This window comes from Nothoprocta perdicaria, unplaced genomic scaffold (assembly GCF_003342845.1).
Source record: "Nothoprocta perdicaria isolate Ctin4 unplaced genomic scaffold, notPer1 scaffold_209, whole genome shotgun sequence".
NCBI classification, from domain to species: domain Eukaryota; kingdom Metazoa; phylum Chordata; class Aves; order Tinamiformes; family Tinamidae; genus Nothoprocta; species Nothoprocta perdicaria.
The window spans coordinates 743,093-761,619 of record NW_020455305.1 but is presented as its reverse complement, the minus strand read 5'-3'; the positions used below and the strand labels follow the sequence as shown (position 1 = coordinate 761,619).

The following is an 18,527-nucleotide window of genomic DNA, read 5'->3' as shown; positions in this document are numbered from 1 at the left end:
AAAACTTAGAAACTTTCTAAGGAAACTTGCCCTGATATTGCTCAGTTAGTGAAGAAAATGCACATAGTTAGCTTATACAAGGTGTAAACATTACCCAAAAAGAAGTTAAAGAATGTTTCTTAAATGTGGGATTTTCAGATTTAAGGATTTGGTGGTCACCTGTAGTGTAAAACAACAAGCATTTAACACTATGATGACTGATATGCCCCTGGGAGTCTGCTGGCAAAGTGGCTAATAAAATCATGCGGCTTTCATGTGGGTTCTAATTCCATATGCTGCATCATCTCTTATCCCTCATGGGTTTTGCTGTTCTTTTTGCAGGTGCTTGTTGCCAATTAACTGAGACCAAACAGTGTATACTTTCCACCCACCCCATCTCTAGGATGCATGTGGGCTTTGTGGGATAGGGTGGACCAGAAATGCTTCCACAATGTTAGTCAGATGGTTTTAGATTTGTAAAGAGTAGTCTATAGGTGTTATTTAAATTTGTTTTCTTTTACCAATAACTTTGACTTCCTTCACTTTTTTTCCTTTAAGGTGAAGATGTGCTTAAGGAATTGTTAGAAAGACATGATGGAGTTCCCAGGTTCTGTAGTGGAGAATCAGGGATACTGACTCACTGTATCAGTGGACCAGGTTCATTTTGTATGATGCTATCTCAAGGAAGGAAGTGGGAGGGACTCGATCAGACAGTAGCTGCCGTGCACAGGTAGCTTGTGTGTATGTGCAGTAGTTGTCCATCTCTTCCTGTTTGCAATATACAGCCATCTGGGCTTCTCCTTGGTGGGAACATTGACTTGTCTAAGAATCTTTAACCTGAGAACTGTTATGACATTGTAGGGCAAAGGATATTCTACTGAAAGGGAGAAGATTTCTTCTCTTGGTAAATTTATTCAAATTTTTAGGTATGGGGAAAGCATGTTGTATCTCTGTTTTGATGTCCAATCCCAACCTCCTAGGATCTTCCTCTTTCTGTGAAGTTTGGTGCGTGGTCACAGTGCTAGTAACATTCACTCCTATGGATATACAACTTCTGTGGAGGATATTCTGTGTAATAATGGATGCATTGCAGTTTCTTTCCCATCATTAAGACGAGGTGTTTAAGAGCTGCCTGAGTGCTATGGGGAGGATCAGGCTATGCATCTGGCCTTCTGTCTGTATGTTCGTGTCAGAATAGCTGTGGGACAGTGCAGATACTGTCTGGGTAGACAGGGACAGATTTTCTGAAGATGTAGTGACAGTCCCTCTTCAAGTGACATTACTTGTGATCAAAGAAGAAAATGTCCGTCTGCAACCCCGGCAATAGTTGTTTGAAACCAAGCTGATTACGTGCAGGCAGCCTTTAGTCATGTAGTCTTTAATCTCCTTGGAGAGGACCAGTTTGTTTGTGGCTTTAATTGGCCCAGTTTCAATGGGTTTGCTTGACAGGATTGGAGCAGCAGAACTATCAGCAGGCAGGCCCCAAGCCGTCAATTATGATGTGCTTTGGGCAGCCCAGATCTCCTTCAGGGCTTTAATAAAGAAGTATCAAGAGATATTAAATTTCTTCAGACCCTTTAGGTGTTAATGGCCAGAAGTGTCCCAAGAAAACTGCAAGGTAGCTATGTGGTCAATAACATCTATTAAATGGCAATTATATTGACTAAGCAAAACACAGTTTACGTAACAGACAGAACTTAACAAATCAAGGAATATCTTTCCACAGCTTTAAAGTATTTTCAAATTGACTTGAGTTTTATTGTCTGTGCTATGAGCTCTTAAAAAAAAAAAAAAAAAAAAAAAAAAAAAAAACTTGTTATAGTTGATATGAGCTGCTTTTGTGGGGAGGAATAAATGATTTCTTAATGATCTATGAACGTTTTAACATGGTTATAGTCAGTCTTGCAGCCAAACCTAAGCAGCTTACTTTATCAAGACAAAGGAATATTTATTTTTGCTTTTGATGTTCATTTAGATATGCTTCTGGTAGCTGTAATTGCTGTTGGCTTTTTTAATTATGATTTGTTTTTACAAGATTTTTCATTTGAAGTTCTTAGTTTACTGTTTGAATTGTAATTAAGGTTAAAATAAAAATTTAATTATCTTAAAGGTAATATTAAGTTCAAGAGCTTTTCAGAGTGGATTTTACTTTAAAGCAGCTGAAGGAGGTGACTGATTTTGCTGCGAAGCGAGCTTTTTTTCTAGAAGCAAACGGTTGTCTTTTCTAGTAGTAAACAATTGTCTTTGTCAAAAACAATCCCTTAAGTGATTGCTAGAAGTTATCATGAAAATAAAATGCAAAAGGATAACTGGTAGCAAATTTCTGAATTTTGATTTTCGTTTGAGCTCTCAAGAAGTGAAATGGGTTTTGGTGTTCAAGGACTCCCCCTGTGGGAGAGGAGGGGTTTTCCTCTCTCTGTTCAGGGTTTCCTGTGTTCAGTGGAATCTCCTGTGTTTTAATTTGTCTGTGGTCTCTTGTCTTGGGCACCATCCTCATAGCACAGGTTCTCTGGTCTTCAACCATCTTTGTGGCCCTTTACTGGACTTGCTGCACAATATGTCCATATGTGCAAGTCCAAATGTGGTTCAGTATGTGATTCTGTGTGATTCTGTAATATCTGTGTCAATCGAGGGCAGCCATTCTTCTGCAGGTAGTCATGTACATGGGCAAACAATGCTTTTGTGTAGGTGCATTGGCCTCTATTGGTATTACTTACCTGTTATCCTCAGAATTCCTCTCCTGCAGACCTTCCATAATTTTATAGTGATGTTCCAGCAGAGTGGCTACAGCAGCCATAGCATATAAAAATCTGAGTTATTTGGGATTAAAATAAAAAAGAGTAGTTCTTAGAAAAAAAGAATTTAAATTACTTTTTCTATTTTGTAAAAGGTATTTCTGAAGCTGCTGCAGGACTCGGAGAAGATGCCCTGTGTTCCACAGACAGCACACCTGAACTGTGCAAATGGTGTTGACTCAGCCTGTAAGTAGAAATAATTACATATGTTTTAAAAGCAGTGAGATATGTGCATTTCCATCTATGTGCAAATGTAAAAAAAAAAAAAAAAAAAAAAGAGAGAAAAAGAAAATTCAAAATATGCTGCTCCCTATCAATCACCTGCCCACAGTAGTGGATGATTCCTGTTCCACCCAGTGGCGTGTTAAGTGAGTTTTCCTTAAGATTTATTTATCTTTTCAAATGATCTTGTTCGTCTTTTCTCCTTTTCTGTCTAGCATGCTTAGGGGGAACTCCACATTAACATTTAGTAAGTCACTTCCCTGGTTACCTTAAGCACTCCTCTTTGGAAGTCACTAATATGATGCTTTACAGCATTCCTTTCTGTTTGATTTATACCTAGACGGTAAAATTCTTGAATTAGATGTCAAGCATTCTGTTCTATGTGCAGTGCTTTTTGTTCTGCTTTTACAGAGTGTTGTATGGCACAGTGAGGTCCTGGTTTGTGAATGAGGTCTTTCATTGTTACCAAAATGGAAATAATAATTTTGAACCAAGCTTTTATTGTTTGTTACGAGAAATTCAATTGAATCTGCCACTAACATGTAATTAGTTCCAAGGAGAATTGTGGCCTCTGTGAGTCCATTTTCACAAAGTGAAAACTCTATTGGATGACATTTTAATACGATCTTTCTGGCGGCCTATTTCAGTCTCTGCTGAAGTAATAAAGATTTAAGAATTCAGAGAGCCATTACCTCAGAAAGCAAATAAAATATCCACTGATATTCACTCTGTGAATGCAGAGAACCAAATCTTCAATTCAAAATAAATGTTTTAGTATCCCTTTATTTTATAACGATCAGATATTTCTTCAAAGCTTGGATGGGATATTTGAACCTGTTTCAGATCAAAGTAGTCTGTCTTCTCCAAGTTACATTTTCATTTTAGGAATAAGACTTACAGTTTCTAAAGTAATGAGAAAAGAGTGTAATGTATCTAGTGATTTTATAGCTATTACTATCTGCATTCCAAAGCAAGTATCTGAGTATTTGAGTTGTTACATTAATAAAGAAGCTAGTAGTAAGAGACTGTCTATTTTGTAGAGTCTGATAAATTATAGCAAGAAAACATGATGATAATGCCATTTCTTTAGGGATGAGAGTGATGGAAAATTTTCGTTCAGTAGAGATGACTGTCATTCATCATTATGGGCAGTCACAAAGTGTAGGCATAAGGGATTTGGGAATTGGTCATGAAAGGTATCCATCATTGTCAAAGTTAACCAGAATATTCCATGGTCAATAACCTGACCTGTATGATTTTGTCTTTGAAAGCAGATTCAAAGGCAGTCAAACTTTCCCTTGTCAAAGTAGTTAAATAATTTTTCTTTCAGCCTCCCTTGCTACAGCAAACAGCTGGGTTGTTGGGAAGATCACAGGATGCTGCTATATGGTTTGTAAAAGAATTTGGATTAGAGAGCTGCTTTGACAAAGCATGGATCTGAGCATAAGCATTGGTTATTCTTTCCTGGAACCAGAGCCCTGAGGCATTTGGTTCTGTGGGGAAACCAGAGTGTTGTTTCGTAGTTTCCAGACCAGAAGTATACTGCAGCACTGTTTAGGTTCCCTCTTAAATTAGAGATGGTCAAATAATTCTGAGATTACTTTGCATAACCCAGCATAAAGCACAACAAGAAGGTATGAAGTTCTGACTTCAGTGAGGTCATGTTTTACTGAGCTGGTGTCTCCTGCATGCTTTTGTTCATCATTCTAAATCACCTAAGTACATCTATTTGCAATATTCTCTATTACGTGTAAATGGTAGAGGGAAGTAGCAGTTCATTCATTTCATTATTTGTTTTAACAATTTTAATATTGGTAACTTTATAGGTAAAACTTGTGTAATTTCTGTCAGTTTTTAGTGTTTTAAGTTTCCTTTGTAGAAAGCTTTCTCATTTTTTTTGATTTTATACTAAGTAAAAAATTTAATACTCACCTTTACTTTTGATGGGAACAGATAAGTTTTTCTTCTGAAGAATGCGTACATATGCTGACATAATACATGCATATGTTATAACAGACATGCACGCATGCAATGAGTGCAACCTAGGGCACGCGAGTGGTGCTTGTTATTTTATAGAGGCATCTAGTCCGTGCAGAAAAAAAAAAAAAGAGATTAAACAAAGCTTCCAACATCTGACAAAATCTCTGGAGCCAAACAGCCTTGAGAAAATGGAGAAGTCAACTCTGTAGAGGGCAATGATAATTGCCATAATGTACAGCAGGCAAGATATATGCAAAAACAACCAGGAGACCTGAGAGCAAGTCTGAAGGATAAATAGATAACCATGGAAAAATAACAAAACATTTTGAAAATAAGGGAAAAGCAGGTGGTGGGCTAGGGAGTGGGTTTATTAGAGCATAAGGGACCAATACTTTGTTTTGAAATGAAATAACAAAATGAAACAGCTTTGTAGAATTCTACATTTTAGACTATTTGGGATATACTAACTTTGGATGTAATGTCTTCTTGCAGTAGAGAACAGTTGATGTTGCTATATTTCAAGGAATTTTAGTGAAATTAAGCTAAAATTTAAATAGATAAAATGAGTTTGTGCTGTATAGGATATTACAGCAGTGTGTTTTAAATGTATAGAGCATGAGACTGTGATAATATATTTAAAAAGAAAAGTAGTTATTAGTGTATCTGTTATGAATAGTTATAAAAATGCTATTTCAGAATATTTCAGAATATTTCAGAATATTTATTTAAGGTTGGAAGGGACCTCTAGAGATCATCTAGTCCAACCTTCCTGCTCAAGCAGGCACACCTAGAGCATGTGGCACAGGGTGGCATCCAGGCGGGTTTTGAAGACCTCCAGAGTAGGAGACTCCACAACCTCCCTGGGCAGCCTGTTCCACTGCTCTGTCACCCTCACAGGAAAGAAGTTGCTCCTCACCTGGAGACGGAACTTCTTATGCTTCAGTTTGTGGCCATTACCCCTCGTCCTATCGCTGGCCACCAGTGAGAACAGCCTGTCCCCTTCCTCCCTGCATTCTCCCTTCCTGAACTTATACATATTAATCATATCCCCTCTGAGCCGTCTCTTCTCCAGAGAAAAAAGGCCCAGCTCACTCAGCCTCTCTTCATACGAGAGATGTTCCATTCCCTTAATCATCCTGGTTGCCCTTCTCTGGACCCTCTCCAGAAGCTCCACGTCCTTCCTATACTGGGGTGCCCAGAACTGCACACAATACTCCAAGTGCGGCCTCACCAGAGCTGAGTAGAGGGGCAGAATCACCTCCCTTGACCTGCTGGCAACGCTCCTCCTGATGCAGGCCAGGATGCCATTGGCCTTCTTGGCCACGAGGGCACACTGCTCACTCATGGTTAACTTAGTGTTAAAAACTATTAAAGCATCCTTGTGCTTCTTGGGTAAGTCAGCAACTATGATATTTGGAGATATATTCCCTTAGAAGCAAGTTGATTCATAGCAGCAATTTTTAAGGTTGCTTAAACTTTTCTCTGAGGCAACTGGTATTAGCCATTTGGAAGGATATTGGGCAAAACATTACATTGCTCCTATTACGATTTGAAAGAAATACTACATAGTACTCATAAAGCATAGCAGAAAGCTAATTTAACTAAGAACTTGCTAGCTGACACATTGTAAAAAAGCAGTCTCAGTAGGAAAATATTATGAAAGCAAAGAGTTTTTAGTGAAATTTCACTGGGTTTGGAACTTTGCCTGATGTTATTAGGTATTTTCATCAGTGTTATTGAAGTAAATATGAACTTGCTCATGGAAAATATCTATGACTACTGCAAGGGATTGGCAAATGGTAATAAATGATAACTCAAAAGAGTCCTAAAGTGTGATTTTGATCTCTTGAAAAACTGAATCAAATTTAAATAAAATATGTTTTGATTCAGTCAAATACTAGGCAAATATGCAGAATGGAGAGTGATAGCAGTGACTTTGAAAATTGCCTGCTAATCATGGTGCAAAAGCATTTTAAGCCAGTATGGCTAAAAAGATTAATGTGGCACTTTAATGTACAAAAGGACACAGGGAGGTCATTTTAGCTCTGTATTGATGAGACTCATGCAAAATACAATGCAGTTTTTGTTTGAATGTTTCTGAGCCTCTCTTTCTAAGGAACACTTAAGAATTCGAAAAGCAATGTAAAAGCATCAATGAATATTGGAGTTGGAGGTGAAGTCCTTAACTGAACACCAATGGTACCTTTATAATGTGATTCATCAAAAAAAGATAATTTGAAGTTAATTTGATTGAAGAACTTAAGTAGTTTTTGTGCATAAAGAATACAGGCCTTTAAGGTTTGATTGTAGCTATTATAGAGGAAGATTCGATAAAGGGATCGAAAGGAAGGATAAGAGGAACAGAGGGCCAAAAGATAAAGTCAGGCATTTCTAGAGGCTGATTAATCCGCTAGATTTGGAGTTCCTCTAGGGTTGGAGTTATCCAACCCAATCCTCTAGGGTTTGAGTTATCCTAAACAGGGAAGTATATCCCCTCCCATGGTGAGTTTGACACCAGCCCCTTGGCACAAAATAGACTACCATCAAAGATGTTACTGATTTCTGCACGTCGTTAAGAATGAAACTTTACAGAGACTGGTGGGTGATCAAGTGCACTTGAGAACAGCTGTTAATCCACTATGATAAATTCTGTGTTCCATGTAATTACAAAACAAAGAATGACAAAGTGTGTGCTGTAATATACTTGGGGCTATATCACACCATCAGTTTTTGTGAAACTCTTTCCTTTCCAAAAATTTCACTTGAAAGGATTTTAATGAACTTCAGTCTTGCAAGATTTCACTTAATTTCTAACCAGAAAACTGGATGCATTAAGTTGCAGTGTCTCTGTCTACAAGTAATGACTGCTTGTAGTAAGTCTGCTATTAAAATGCTCATAAGTTTTTGAAACTACTGAGAAGCAGAACACACTGCATACATTTCACTTTCTAGTAGCTTAGCTATGTGAAACTTTAACACTTAAATTCAGCACAAAGTACCTGAAAAAGAAAAGGTGTCAGAGTGACTGGTCTAGAAATCTTGGATACATAATGTTTTCCTTCAGCTTCTCTGTTGTTTAATTTCTTACAGGAAATCTTCCACTGATTCTCACATAAATTGAAAACTTAATTTTGCCTCTTTTATTTATTTGTATTTATACTTCTGAAGTTTTTTTTGGTCCATAATTTCTGAAGCGTAGAATGAACTGGAGCTATATATCATTATCTGTCAATATTCACAAATGGCATTGTGATCTAAAGGATCAGATCAGTTTGTTTAACTGAGGTTTATGCCCATTTGCTTTTTCATAAGTGCCTGAAATATTTGGTCAGAAAAGTACCTGCCTAGAAAGGGACTCAGTTAAAAACATGGATATCGTATGCTGGAGTGGCCAAAGCAATAGCAGACAAAGCAATAATCCCTTTTGAAATTTCTGTTTTGAAAATTGCTTAGGAATGTGTTCTATTGATTAAGCTGAATCTGTTCCTTAGACAGGTCACTCTTAATAATGAGTTAGTAGCAACTTTTTTTTAACAGTGTAATTTGGTAGTTTTGCTTGCCCTTAAAATGTGGGGTGCTCATTTAAATAGAAATGTTTGAAGAAATGTGGATCTTTATCTGTGGATAAAGATTCAGATTGCAGATTTTGCTGCTTTGAAGTTTACTGAGTATTTCCAGATTCTGTGAACAACTGAAAACTAACAGAGAAAGGTGCTGCATTTGCCTGTCTTGTGATGAAAGAGATGGTGGTACTTCTGCCTAGAGGAAACAGGATCATCCAGAGACTTTTTTAAATGTGTGAGTCACCAGAGCTGACATGCTTGTAACTTGAGTGATGACTTTATGTTGAATTACTGCACATTTCAAATGCCATCTATAACTTTGGATGCACTATGGTTACTGTGTTGATCCAAAGGTAGGTGCTAATCTGTAATGACTAGATCTTCCATAATAACTTGAAAAAAAACAAGTGGTCAAATCATCTCAACTGTGTGAGTGAGAGACTGACAGTTGTCTTGTCTATTGATTTTGTTTATTGATTGTCTAAGCCATTGATTTCCCTTTTGACAGCATATTTCTCCATTGAGACTCTGTTTTCCCTCAGAGATGCTCCCTCTTCTCTCTTTAGTATCTACTGGATCTCTCTCCAAACTTTTCTGTGCATTTCAAGATTTCTTGTCACCTTCTTAGGGTCCTGGTACTTTGAGGTTGTTATGAAAGCAACAGACAGGAAAAAAGTTGTTGCTATCTTTAATACGTTCTCACAGTATTATTTAAATACTCCCTTTTAATGAAATATTCAGGAGGCCTGTTCTCCACTCTGCAGAAGTGCTTGTGTTACATTTCATGTCACAATGATTCCCAAGTAGTTATTACCAAAAAATGAATTTAAGAGAAGCAAAACTCGCCCTAAGAGGACAGATGATATCTGGGAGACAGGATACCTAAGCTGAGTTACTGCTTTTGCAGGTGACCTGTGTGTGGTTTTGAGTGGTATCCCACTTCCCCCCACCCAAACACATCCAAAAATCTGTTTTTCACTGTACGATCACTGTAAGAGATGTGATCATCTCTTACCTGAAGAAGGTTAAAAAGTGATGAATTCTCTGATGTAACACCAGTGTGACTTTGGCCATGCCTGTGGCTTTAGGTACTTGTGAGCATCAGTGGTGAAGTTCTTTATGATTTATGCTCTTTCTATTTCTCAGGAGTACAAGTTTTTCAAAGACAATACTCAATTCTCATATTCAAGATAAACCCTGTGGAGCATATATGTTTGAGGAGATTTTGATACTTAGGTAATTAAAGCAAAGACTCTGAGATTTGTTGTTAAGGGTTAGCCTCAGCAGCTGAAAATTCTTATCACTTTTATTAGATGATTTATATCCTTCTGAAAGCATCCCACTGATGACAGCTTTTCAGTCTTGCTTATATTTTTCTGTTCTTCTTTTTTTTTTTTATCCTCCCTTTTTAATGTTAAATGTTCAGTGTGTTCACTTGAATCATGGTGGACAAATATGCAGTGTTTTGAGTAGAACTGATATAGCTGGACCTATCTTTATAAAGACATATCCATGAATTTAAAGAAGTGGCTGTTCCATATTCTGAATTTAGCTTACTTTATTAAAGGGGAAAAAAATACGGTGGAGAGAGAGGGAAACTATAATAAAACTTTATGCACTGTGAAATAGAATGATGTTTGTAAATCAAGGGGGCTCTTTCGTAAAGCGTTTACAATACTTCATATAAACATTATAAAACATCAGCATCAAAAGCTCTGTGTTCACTCATTGTGTAAATTACCCATCACAAAAATGTATCAGGTGATTTAATTTATGAACTACACTTGAGACACCTTTCTGAGAGGAAACAAGCATATTTGACAATATACATAGCATTTTTTTTCTACCAGCCTGACTGTGTGAAGGTTGTTTATTGTTATGAAAACAACTTTGTAAATTAATTCTGTATCACAAAAGAAATTGTTAAGTAGCAGACTACAGTGAATTTAATCAGGTTTGAATGAATGCAGGAGGAAAATCCTGTTTTGTGAGAAGAGAATTTTGTGGTAAATGATTGCCTTAGTATCTCATGTCTTCAAGAAGCAGGGATGACAACAGGAACTGTGGAAGGCCTGCTGTGCAGATAGGTCACTTATCCTACTTCTGAGAATAATTTGTCCTGTTAAGAGTTGTATTTTGTGGCAGCAGCTGAAGTAGTGAGTGTGACTGGCTGCAGACATGTGTAAGGAGCACTATTAAGTTTGAACAGTATAATGGGAGTATGGAGCACCTTGGATGAGGCAGTTAATGAAGTCCCATGACACTTGAGGAGGAAATTGATCATGGACAGGGAATGTCCATAGGTCTTCAAGGGAGGTTCTCATCCCCTATGTAGACAGGAGCCTGAGAGAAAATACTGCAGAAGTCTTTGAAAACATAAGGAGATGTGTAACTCATGTCCATTCAGCCAAAATGTTTCCACTTAATCACCAGGAAAAACTTTCTAGTGGGGAAGCTTGGTGAACTAGTGGGCTAAAGTTGTATCTGAGCAGTTTGGAGCTTCCATCACAGAAGGGTTTCAAGTGTAGAACTGTGAAGCACCTGACGTGTGGTCTGGATCTAGCAAATCTGACTTGGTCTTTCAGGGTCCTGTCACTTGGACTTGATGAGGATTAAAGAAAAGTGATGGCAGCCTCATTTTTTGCACAGCTTTCGTCTTCCAGACAGCACAGTGGCCGAGGCAGGACTGGTTAAACAGTTTGAGTTAAAGATATTTATATATTTTTATAGATGAATGTATATAAGCATGCACATGTACTTGCAAAAATGCATGTTTTAAAATATTTTTCAAGTTTATTCTGTTGCATTGGGAAATTCAGATACTTTAATTTTGATCATGTGACTAGTTTAAAGCAAGCTTTTTTTTTTTTTTTTTTTCCCTGAAAGGAAGAAACTCTCATGACATCTAATTATAGGTTCTTCCCATTCTGCAATGGAATATTGTCTAGGAAAAGAGCTTGATGTAGTCTCTTTAACTTGTTTCTTCTAATGGAAGAAATACAGTATCTGTGTAGAAGAGGCAGTATTGTCTACATCTTAGTTCCACTAGCAAGCCTGTATTTGAAGGTAATCATGCTTCCTGTAGAAAGTAGATTTTCACATGCCCAATATTTTCTCAAAAATATCTTTTTGGATGAAACTACTCTCATCTCTCAGTAGAACATTTTAATTTCAGTTACAAAAGCCTTCAAAAAACGTTTTAGTTTAGTTTAGTTCATTTCTGTGATTATGGAATGGGACTCTGGAACATATTGGATGCTTTCTTTGAAACAAGTGTTGGGCTCAAAATTTTTGAGACTGCCTTATAAATACAAATTTCATTGTTGGCATTTAGGAATCTTTGAAAGAAGGATCGTACTCTTGTTTGGGGAAAAGAAAGACTTTTTGCCATATATTTATGGATATTTTTGTAGAGTATCTTATGTTCAAGTGCCCCAAAATAATTTGGTAGATGTATACCCGCTAGATTGAGTTTCAGGTGAAACAGGTGTGTTTCTATTGCTGGTAGTTAACTAAGCCAGAATCCAGAAAGTGTGAAAATAGCATGTAAACAGCTAAGCCTCCTGCTTTCCTTATTGTTTCTATAATACCTTTTTTTTTTTTTCCAAAGTGTTTTAGTACTTCAGGTTAGCATTTCTAGTTTAACTACAGAATTGTGGGATTGTTAGTGGGAAAATTATTCTCTTCGCACTGCTGAGTTTTCTTGTAAGATTGTGAGTTGCAGTATTTGGATTGTTTTTGTACACATTTTGTACTTTTCTTGCTAGAATCAGTGGGATAATTGCTAATTGTCAGGAGAGGGCATTTCCAATAGTTATATGTTTATTTTCTAGACAGTAGCAATGTTCTGAAGATCAAGAGAACAGATTTTTATTTTCTGAAGCCAACTAAATTCTAGTTTAGGAATCACAGGAACAATATCTGGGGTAGATGTAGTGTGAAAGACGGATGCCAAGCAGCTGGGACTTAGGGATGCACGTTCTTTTGCTATCCGTTTCAGAAATAAATTTATGTAGGTCATAAGATAACAACTTGACAAGATTTGTGTATGGTAGTGCTGCCAGTTAATTCATCATTTGGAATATGTAAGTGGAACTTTTATGTACACCTTGTGTTGGACTTGTGTATAAATGGAAATTTTTACCTGTACTCATTTTTTCTATATATCTCTCTTTCGCAGATTGTCAAAGTTATCATATTTCTTAAAACATTAAAAAATGGTTAATGGTTGGTTCTGTTAATCAAGATCCTTGTAGCTTTTTAATGCTACCATTTATGATATATCAAATGCTCGAGGAAAAAAATTAGTTATCAAATACATTTTTCAACTGTTTGCTGTAGTCATTGGTGTGCATGAAACCTGTCTGCTGAAAAATTGCTCATCCTTCAACTTTGAATGGTTTCCCTGCACAGATTCTGATTCAATTTTATTGCAAATAGAATATCTTAATTAGAGATACTCTCTGAAAATATATTTTGGTTATTTATGGATGCTTCAGTACAGTAAAGTGAATACTCTGTTAATATTAAACTAATTCTTGCCAAAGTTGCCACGTGAAACTTGTGCTTGACTATCTGGATGAGATTTTGGCCCTATGCAAGTCTGTTAGAGGTTTCTTCCATTTGCTAGGTATGAGTTTTTCCGACCAGTTCCAGGAAGCTTGTTCCAAAGTGCTTTAAACAGTTCTGCTGGGAAAAGTCTTTCGGTGGGTGGGATGGCAAACAGAGCAGCTGCCTACCAAAATTTATCTGCAGTACAAAGCTGGAGAGCTACTGCTCGAAAGTCCCCTTGATGAGAAGCAAGTTACCAGTGGGAAGTACTTGAATATACAGTTTCTTCAGCCCTTGCTACATTTAGCATTAAATAATGCATTTAATGTTTCATGTTGTGCTACACAGAACATTCAGATTGTATTTGTCTCTAGTCCTTTCATTTCTAAATCTTCACCAAACAGCAAAAATACTGTGGGTTGCAGCCCTATTGGCTGCATTGGATTCAAAGTTGAAATGTTATAACGTGAGCCTAGGCTGGTGTGGGTTGCATTATAATATTTTTCTGAGTATTCATTTACACTGCAAAGAAAAGTAATTGTTCTCAAAAACTTTGCTGCTTATTGTAATAGAGGGTTTTGTCTAGCCCAGGAAATGTATGTGTGGAATGTCTGCATATGCATTTTCGAACATATTCTTTTTTTCTGCCAAATCTGGTCTATTTATCAGATCAGTTGGATCTTCTTTGGCAATTCAAATTGTCTTTATTTCTGCCGCTTTTTTACTTTTTAAAAAATACAACATGGAGATAAATTTGAGTGTTGCAGATAGGCTTCCATTTGGTAGGCACTATTCTGTGCTTGTTTTTCATCTCTCTCTTCCTCCACCTTCTCTCATCTTCGTCTAGCAGTTCAATGCTGGTGCATCATTGCAGGGAAGATAGTAAAATAAAAGCAAATCTATTTGAAAAAAATTGTCACTGGAATTTTATGTTAGCAAATTTCTTAGTGTTGCAATGTGCACCATATAGAAATACAGAATAAGAGAATTAGGGCTCCCACGATAATGTTAAGTCTTATTTTCAGTGTGTGATAGGATCATGTCTACCTGATAGTTATTTGCTTTCAAAGAACATATGCATCTCGTTGTGGTAAAAGTTCTCTTGCCACGCAAAATCCAAATATACTTCCTGCTTAATTCCAAATTCTTTTTCAATGTGGTTTGGGCTGGCAGTCAGCCCCAACTAAGATGCAGAGAAAAAAATATAGATCATGACAAAAGGGATGAAAGGATGGAAATGTAATGATAGAGGTTCTGTTAAGCACTGCAAGTCACAACTGTAGGACCAAATGAAACCCCACATTTGTGCATGATGTCTGCTTCCTTACCAGGACTGGTTTGCCTTGCCGCTTGGCTTGGCTTGGACTGCTGTGTCCTGACTCAGCTGAGGCCATCACAGCAACAGTCCTTTAGGGTTCTCTTCAGGGTCTACAGGATGGTGGATAGGAAGGCACCATTGTTTTTTGTTTGTTTGTTTTTGGCTTGTTTTGTTTGAGTCTTTGTTTTAATGCTGTACAGTATTTATGTGCTTCATTCTCCCAAAATGGCATGTTCCAGAATGACTTTATACTCTGTTTTTTTATGCTTCTACATTCCTACTCGTTTTGGTACTAGGGACCAGTACAGTTTCAACATCAGCTAATGCTTCTGATTGAAAGCAAAACTTCAAAACTGCTTCAACAAAGCTAGGACTGATTGTTTTCCTCACCTGTAATGACTATTAGTGCTTGAGAAACTTAATGTAACTTAATCTGTGTGTCAGACAACCTAATGGCTAAAGGTAATAATAAAATCAGCAGCTTCTCACAACCTTTGACAGCTTGCAGTCTAGTTTTACAGTGAATGCAGTGAGTAGATGAGCAGACTGTAGCTTTGGGAAGGTGAGTTTATAAATCAGATCTGTAAATTAAAAGCAGATATTTCAGTTCACTAACTGCCATCTTTACTTGCTAAATGGCATTGGGGTTCTTCTTCTTCCCCAAATTTACCGTTAAACTAGATCGGCTGTGATAGGCATCAGTTTTAAAACTCTTATCTATTACCACACATAGACTGCTGTCGCTTGATGTGGCATTTATATTTTTAGAGATTTGTCTGCTACTTTGGTCTCAGTAACAAGAAAACTTAATAGATTTTTGCAGTGGTATGAGACTGTTCTTGCATTAAATAAAGACCATCAGAAAATGTTCAATATACTACAGTATTTATGTTACATGTGAATTTTAGAAGCTTGCTTTTGTTGGCATCTTGTGTAGATATTACAGATAGCTAAATTAATATGATATAGTTATGTCTACTTTACACAGTCATAAATCACTGTGAAAATGAAAGCAAGGAAAAAAATGGAATCTATTTTTTTAGTCTCTCTGCAATTTGTATTAATTGCTTAGAAATTTGATTTACATTCAGTGGACCTTAGATGTTTGTCTGTATAATATGCAAAAGTATATTCCAACTTTGAAAATACTACATCTGCTGGATTCCTCTGAGCTGGATTCCTCTGCTAATAATCTCCTATTCTGATTTCTCTGTAGATGTTTGCAAGTGTGTCAATATTAAAAAAAAAAAAAGTGCCGATTTCATCTAGAGTGTTATTGTCCCTTCCTTTTGTGAATCATTTTCATAAATCAACATGCTATCTGTTGGAGGCATCTCGCATCTGTTGCACTATATTCACTAAGGTGTTTGTAAAGGAGAGTGTGCACATAATTTGAAATGGACATTCTCTGACATTGAACAGTCTTAGGAAGAGATGAATTCACATGGTCTCTGTATTCAAATTCCTGTAGTAAGCCCTGGGAAAGTCCTGGGTTTTTGATGGAGGGCTGGAGGAGTGATTAATCTCTTTGGGGTACTTGCTGTGGTGTTGAGGGTGTGATTTCACATTTTCATCTCTGTTGCAGCTTAACTAGTATGAGTAATAGTAATAGATCCCTTCCATGAGCTATTTCAAATCCAGGAAATGTTTATTTAGTGCTAGCCAAGAAATAATCTTGGTTTTAATTTTTTTCTGGTTTGCTAGTTAACCATCCTGAAACTATCTGAAGGTAGGACTGATGTTATCAGTATGCAGGAGTGGAATGGAGTATTTCAGATCTATGGTTGATCCAAGTGATCAGTCATGCTTCGTATGAAAGTATCTGTAAAATTGCTTGTTTAACTGTTTCTCCTTCCCCAGCAAAACAAAGAACGCAGCTCATTTATTTGCTAACGGATTGGCAAGAGTGTCGTGTGTAGCACTATACATTTTTCAGTTTATGGCATCATGCTTTGTAAAGAACTAAAATAAAAGAATGGTAAGGAGGGGGACAAAACCCAGCTATGCCTGTGTTTTGTATTTTCCCTTGTTTCTAGTGGATATTAACAGCATATTTCTGATTGTCATTTAATTAGGTGCCTTATACGAGTCTACAGTTTGTTTACTATCTGTAATAAACCTGAATGAAAATATTCAATCGAAGATTGAATGCTGTTGCTTGGATGCCTCTCTGGCACTAGAGAGATAATTGGATGGCAGTCTAGCTAAAAAAGATTCCTTTTTAGGGGAAGTAGAACTTAGGTGTGTTGTTCCCTAACACTTTAATGTTCATTTGATTTTCATTCTGCAAAAAAAGCTCTTTTATGTCCTTCCTTAGCATCCTTTAAGCTAGTAAAGCTAAAATGTTCCTCTTCAAGCAGTTGGCTGAAGGTATTGTGAGAAATTCTTGTCACAGATTCAGATACAGTTGTGCCAGTTCTTCAGCATATTGCTGCTGGTAGATTGTGTAAGGAACTGAATTCAGTATATTAGAGAGTTTTTGTTTGTTTTTAATCAAGAGAGGTAGATTGAACTGACAAACTTCACTCAATTTCTGAGCTTCTTGCTTACAGATGAGCTTGTGAACACCTCTGAGAAAAGAAAAAGCAAATAGCTTAAAGAGAGGATTACATTAAAAGTCTGCTGGTAGCATCTATATGTGTTTTTTTCTTTTTTTTTTTTTTTCCCTTCCTCTCAGTAGAAGTCCATTACATAATGCTGTCCTTTCAGTGGCCTACAGTTTGCTAAACTATTAAATATGTGGCTTCTTGAGCAATAATAGTATCCTGAAGGAAGGAAATCCTCTGCTCAGTATGACTTGAAGAAATGAGGTTGGTAGGCCTGAGTCAGGAAGGTGATTTTTCTACCAGCTTGTGGAGTGTCAAGTATCAATGCTTTAGTTTCAGAATGTATTATTTACTAAGTATCTCCACAAAAACTCAGTAGTTGCTATTGTGTTTGTGGTATGCAAATTAATCTGTACTTCTTTGAAACATAACCCAGTTTCACAAGAGCAAGCTCTACAGTCTTGCCAGTCTATTTTCAGTTCCAGAATTATCTTCCCAAAATTTTGATCTTCTCTAAATGAGTTGTCTAAATGTTAGAGTGGCCTGAAACAGTATACCTAAAGATATTTACTCCTGTTTGTTAAGATAGTGTTTATATATCTTTCCTTATTTGATTTTTTTCAGGACATCAAAGAAATATAGAATTATGCAGTTGTTTCATAGAAAAGCATTAAAAACGGAGTCACAAAGATCTTTTTTAGTGGTAGTCTCTTATGGTACTTAGTTCTACTTCTAATTCTATACTTGCTTCTGATCCTAATTCTAGCATAGCCAATAGACAGGGATTTTCCAAATCTTCATTCCTGTATTTTAGGACTTGACTTTGCTGCTCTTTTCCCAGGACCTATTATTAATAGGGTGAACATGAAAATGCCAATAATTGCTTCCCAAATGTAAAAGGAGAATCTGGATCAATTTGGAAGTACAACTTAATTGTGAACATAACTGCATTTCTTGCATATAATTGCAATCATAAGTCAAGCAAGACAGCTTCTAGTCCTTGGGTCAAATTTTTAATTTTATGATTAAATTATTAATGTGACTAGTTGCATAAGCCTTCTGCATAAAAATTGGCTTTGTAACAGAGAGATCAGCTTATCTTGTTCTAGCCTTTTTGATTGCCAGTAATGGGAAGCTTTTCCCATAAATATACACTTCATTTATGCCTCTTGATATATATATAAAATATGGTGGTGAATTATTTCTAAGCTTTATAAAACAAGGGTTTGTTGCTGAAATTCTAGTTAGAAGAAAAGATTAGACTATACATGTAGGATGGAGGAGCATGAAGAGTTAAATAGCAAGTGGACACAGAAATCCAGTGCAGATTTTTCTTTTTCTGTATGATTCAGTATCTTTGGAATCTCAAAAATCATTTTAAGTCAAGTATGGAAAGTTCAATACAAGTTATGGTGCAGCTGCATTCAGTCCAAATGATATAATGCATAGAGAACACAAGGAGCTCGGTACAAGAATGCACAGTGCTGTTACACTCAGTAGTGCTCTCATATCTGAGACTAAGCAGTGCTGAACACAATATATATAAAGACTGATACAGCAGGAATATAAGGGG

The 18,527-nt window shown here is 36.6% G+C and overlaps 1 protein-coding gene across 1 annotated transcript in view; it reads left to right on the top strand.

Annotated features, from left to right (window-relative positions):
- ABCA13 (ATP binding cassette subfamily A member 13) overlaps positions 1 to 18,527 on the top strand; it is a 183,414-nt gene that overhangs the window by 94,157 nt on the left and 70,730 nt on the right. Inside the window, exon 42 of the mRNA XM_026038381.1 lies at positions 2,870 to 2,960. Coding sequence (XP_025894166.1) covers positions 2,870 to 2,960 — 91 coding nt within the window. The remainder of the gene's footprint in view (positions 1 to 2,869; positions 2,961 to 18,527) is intronic.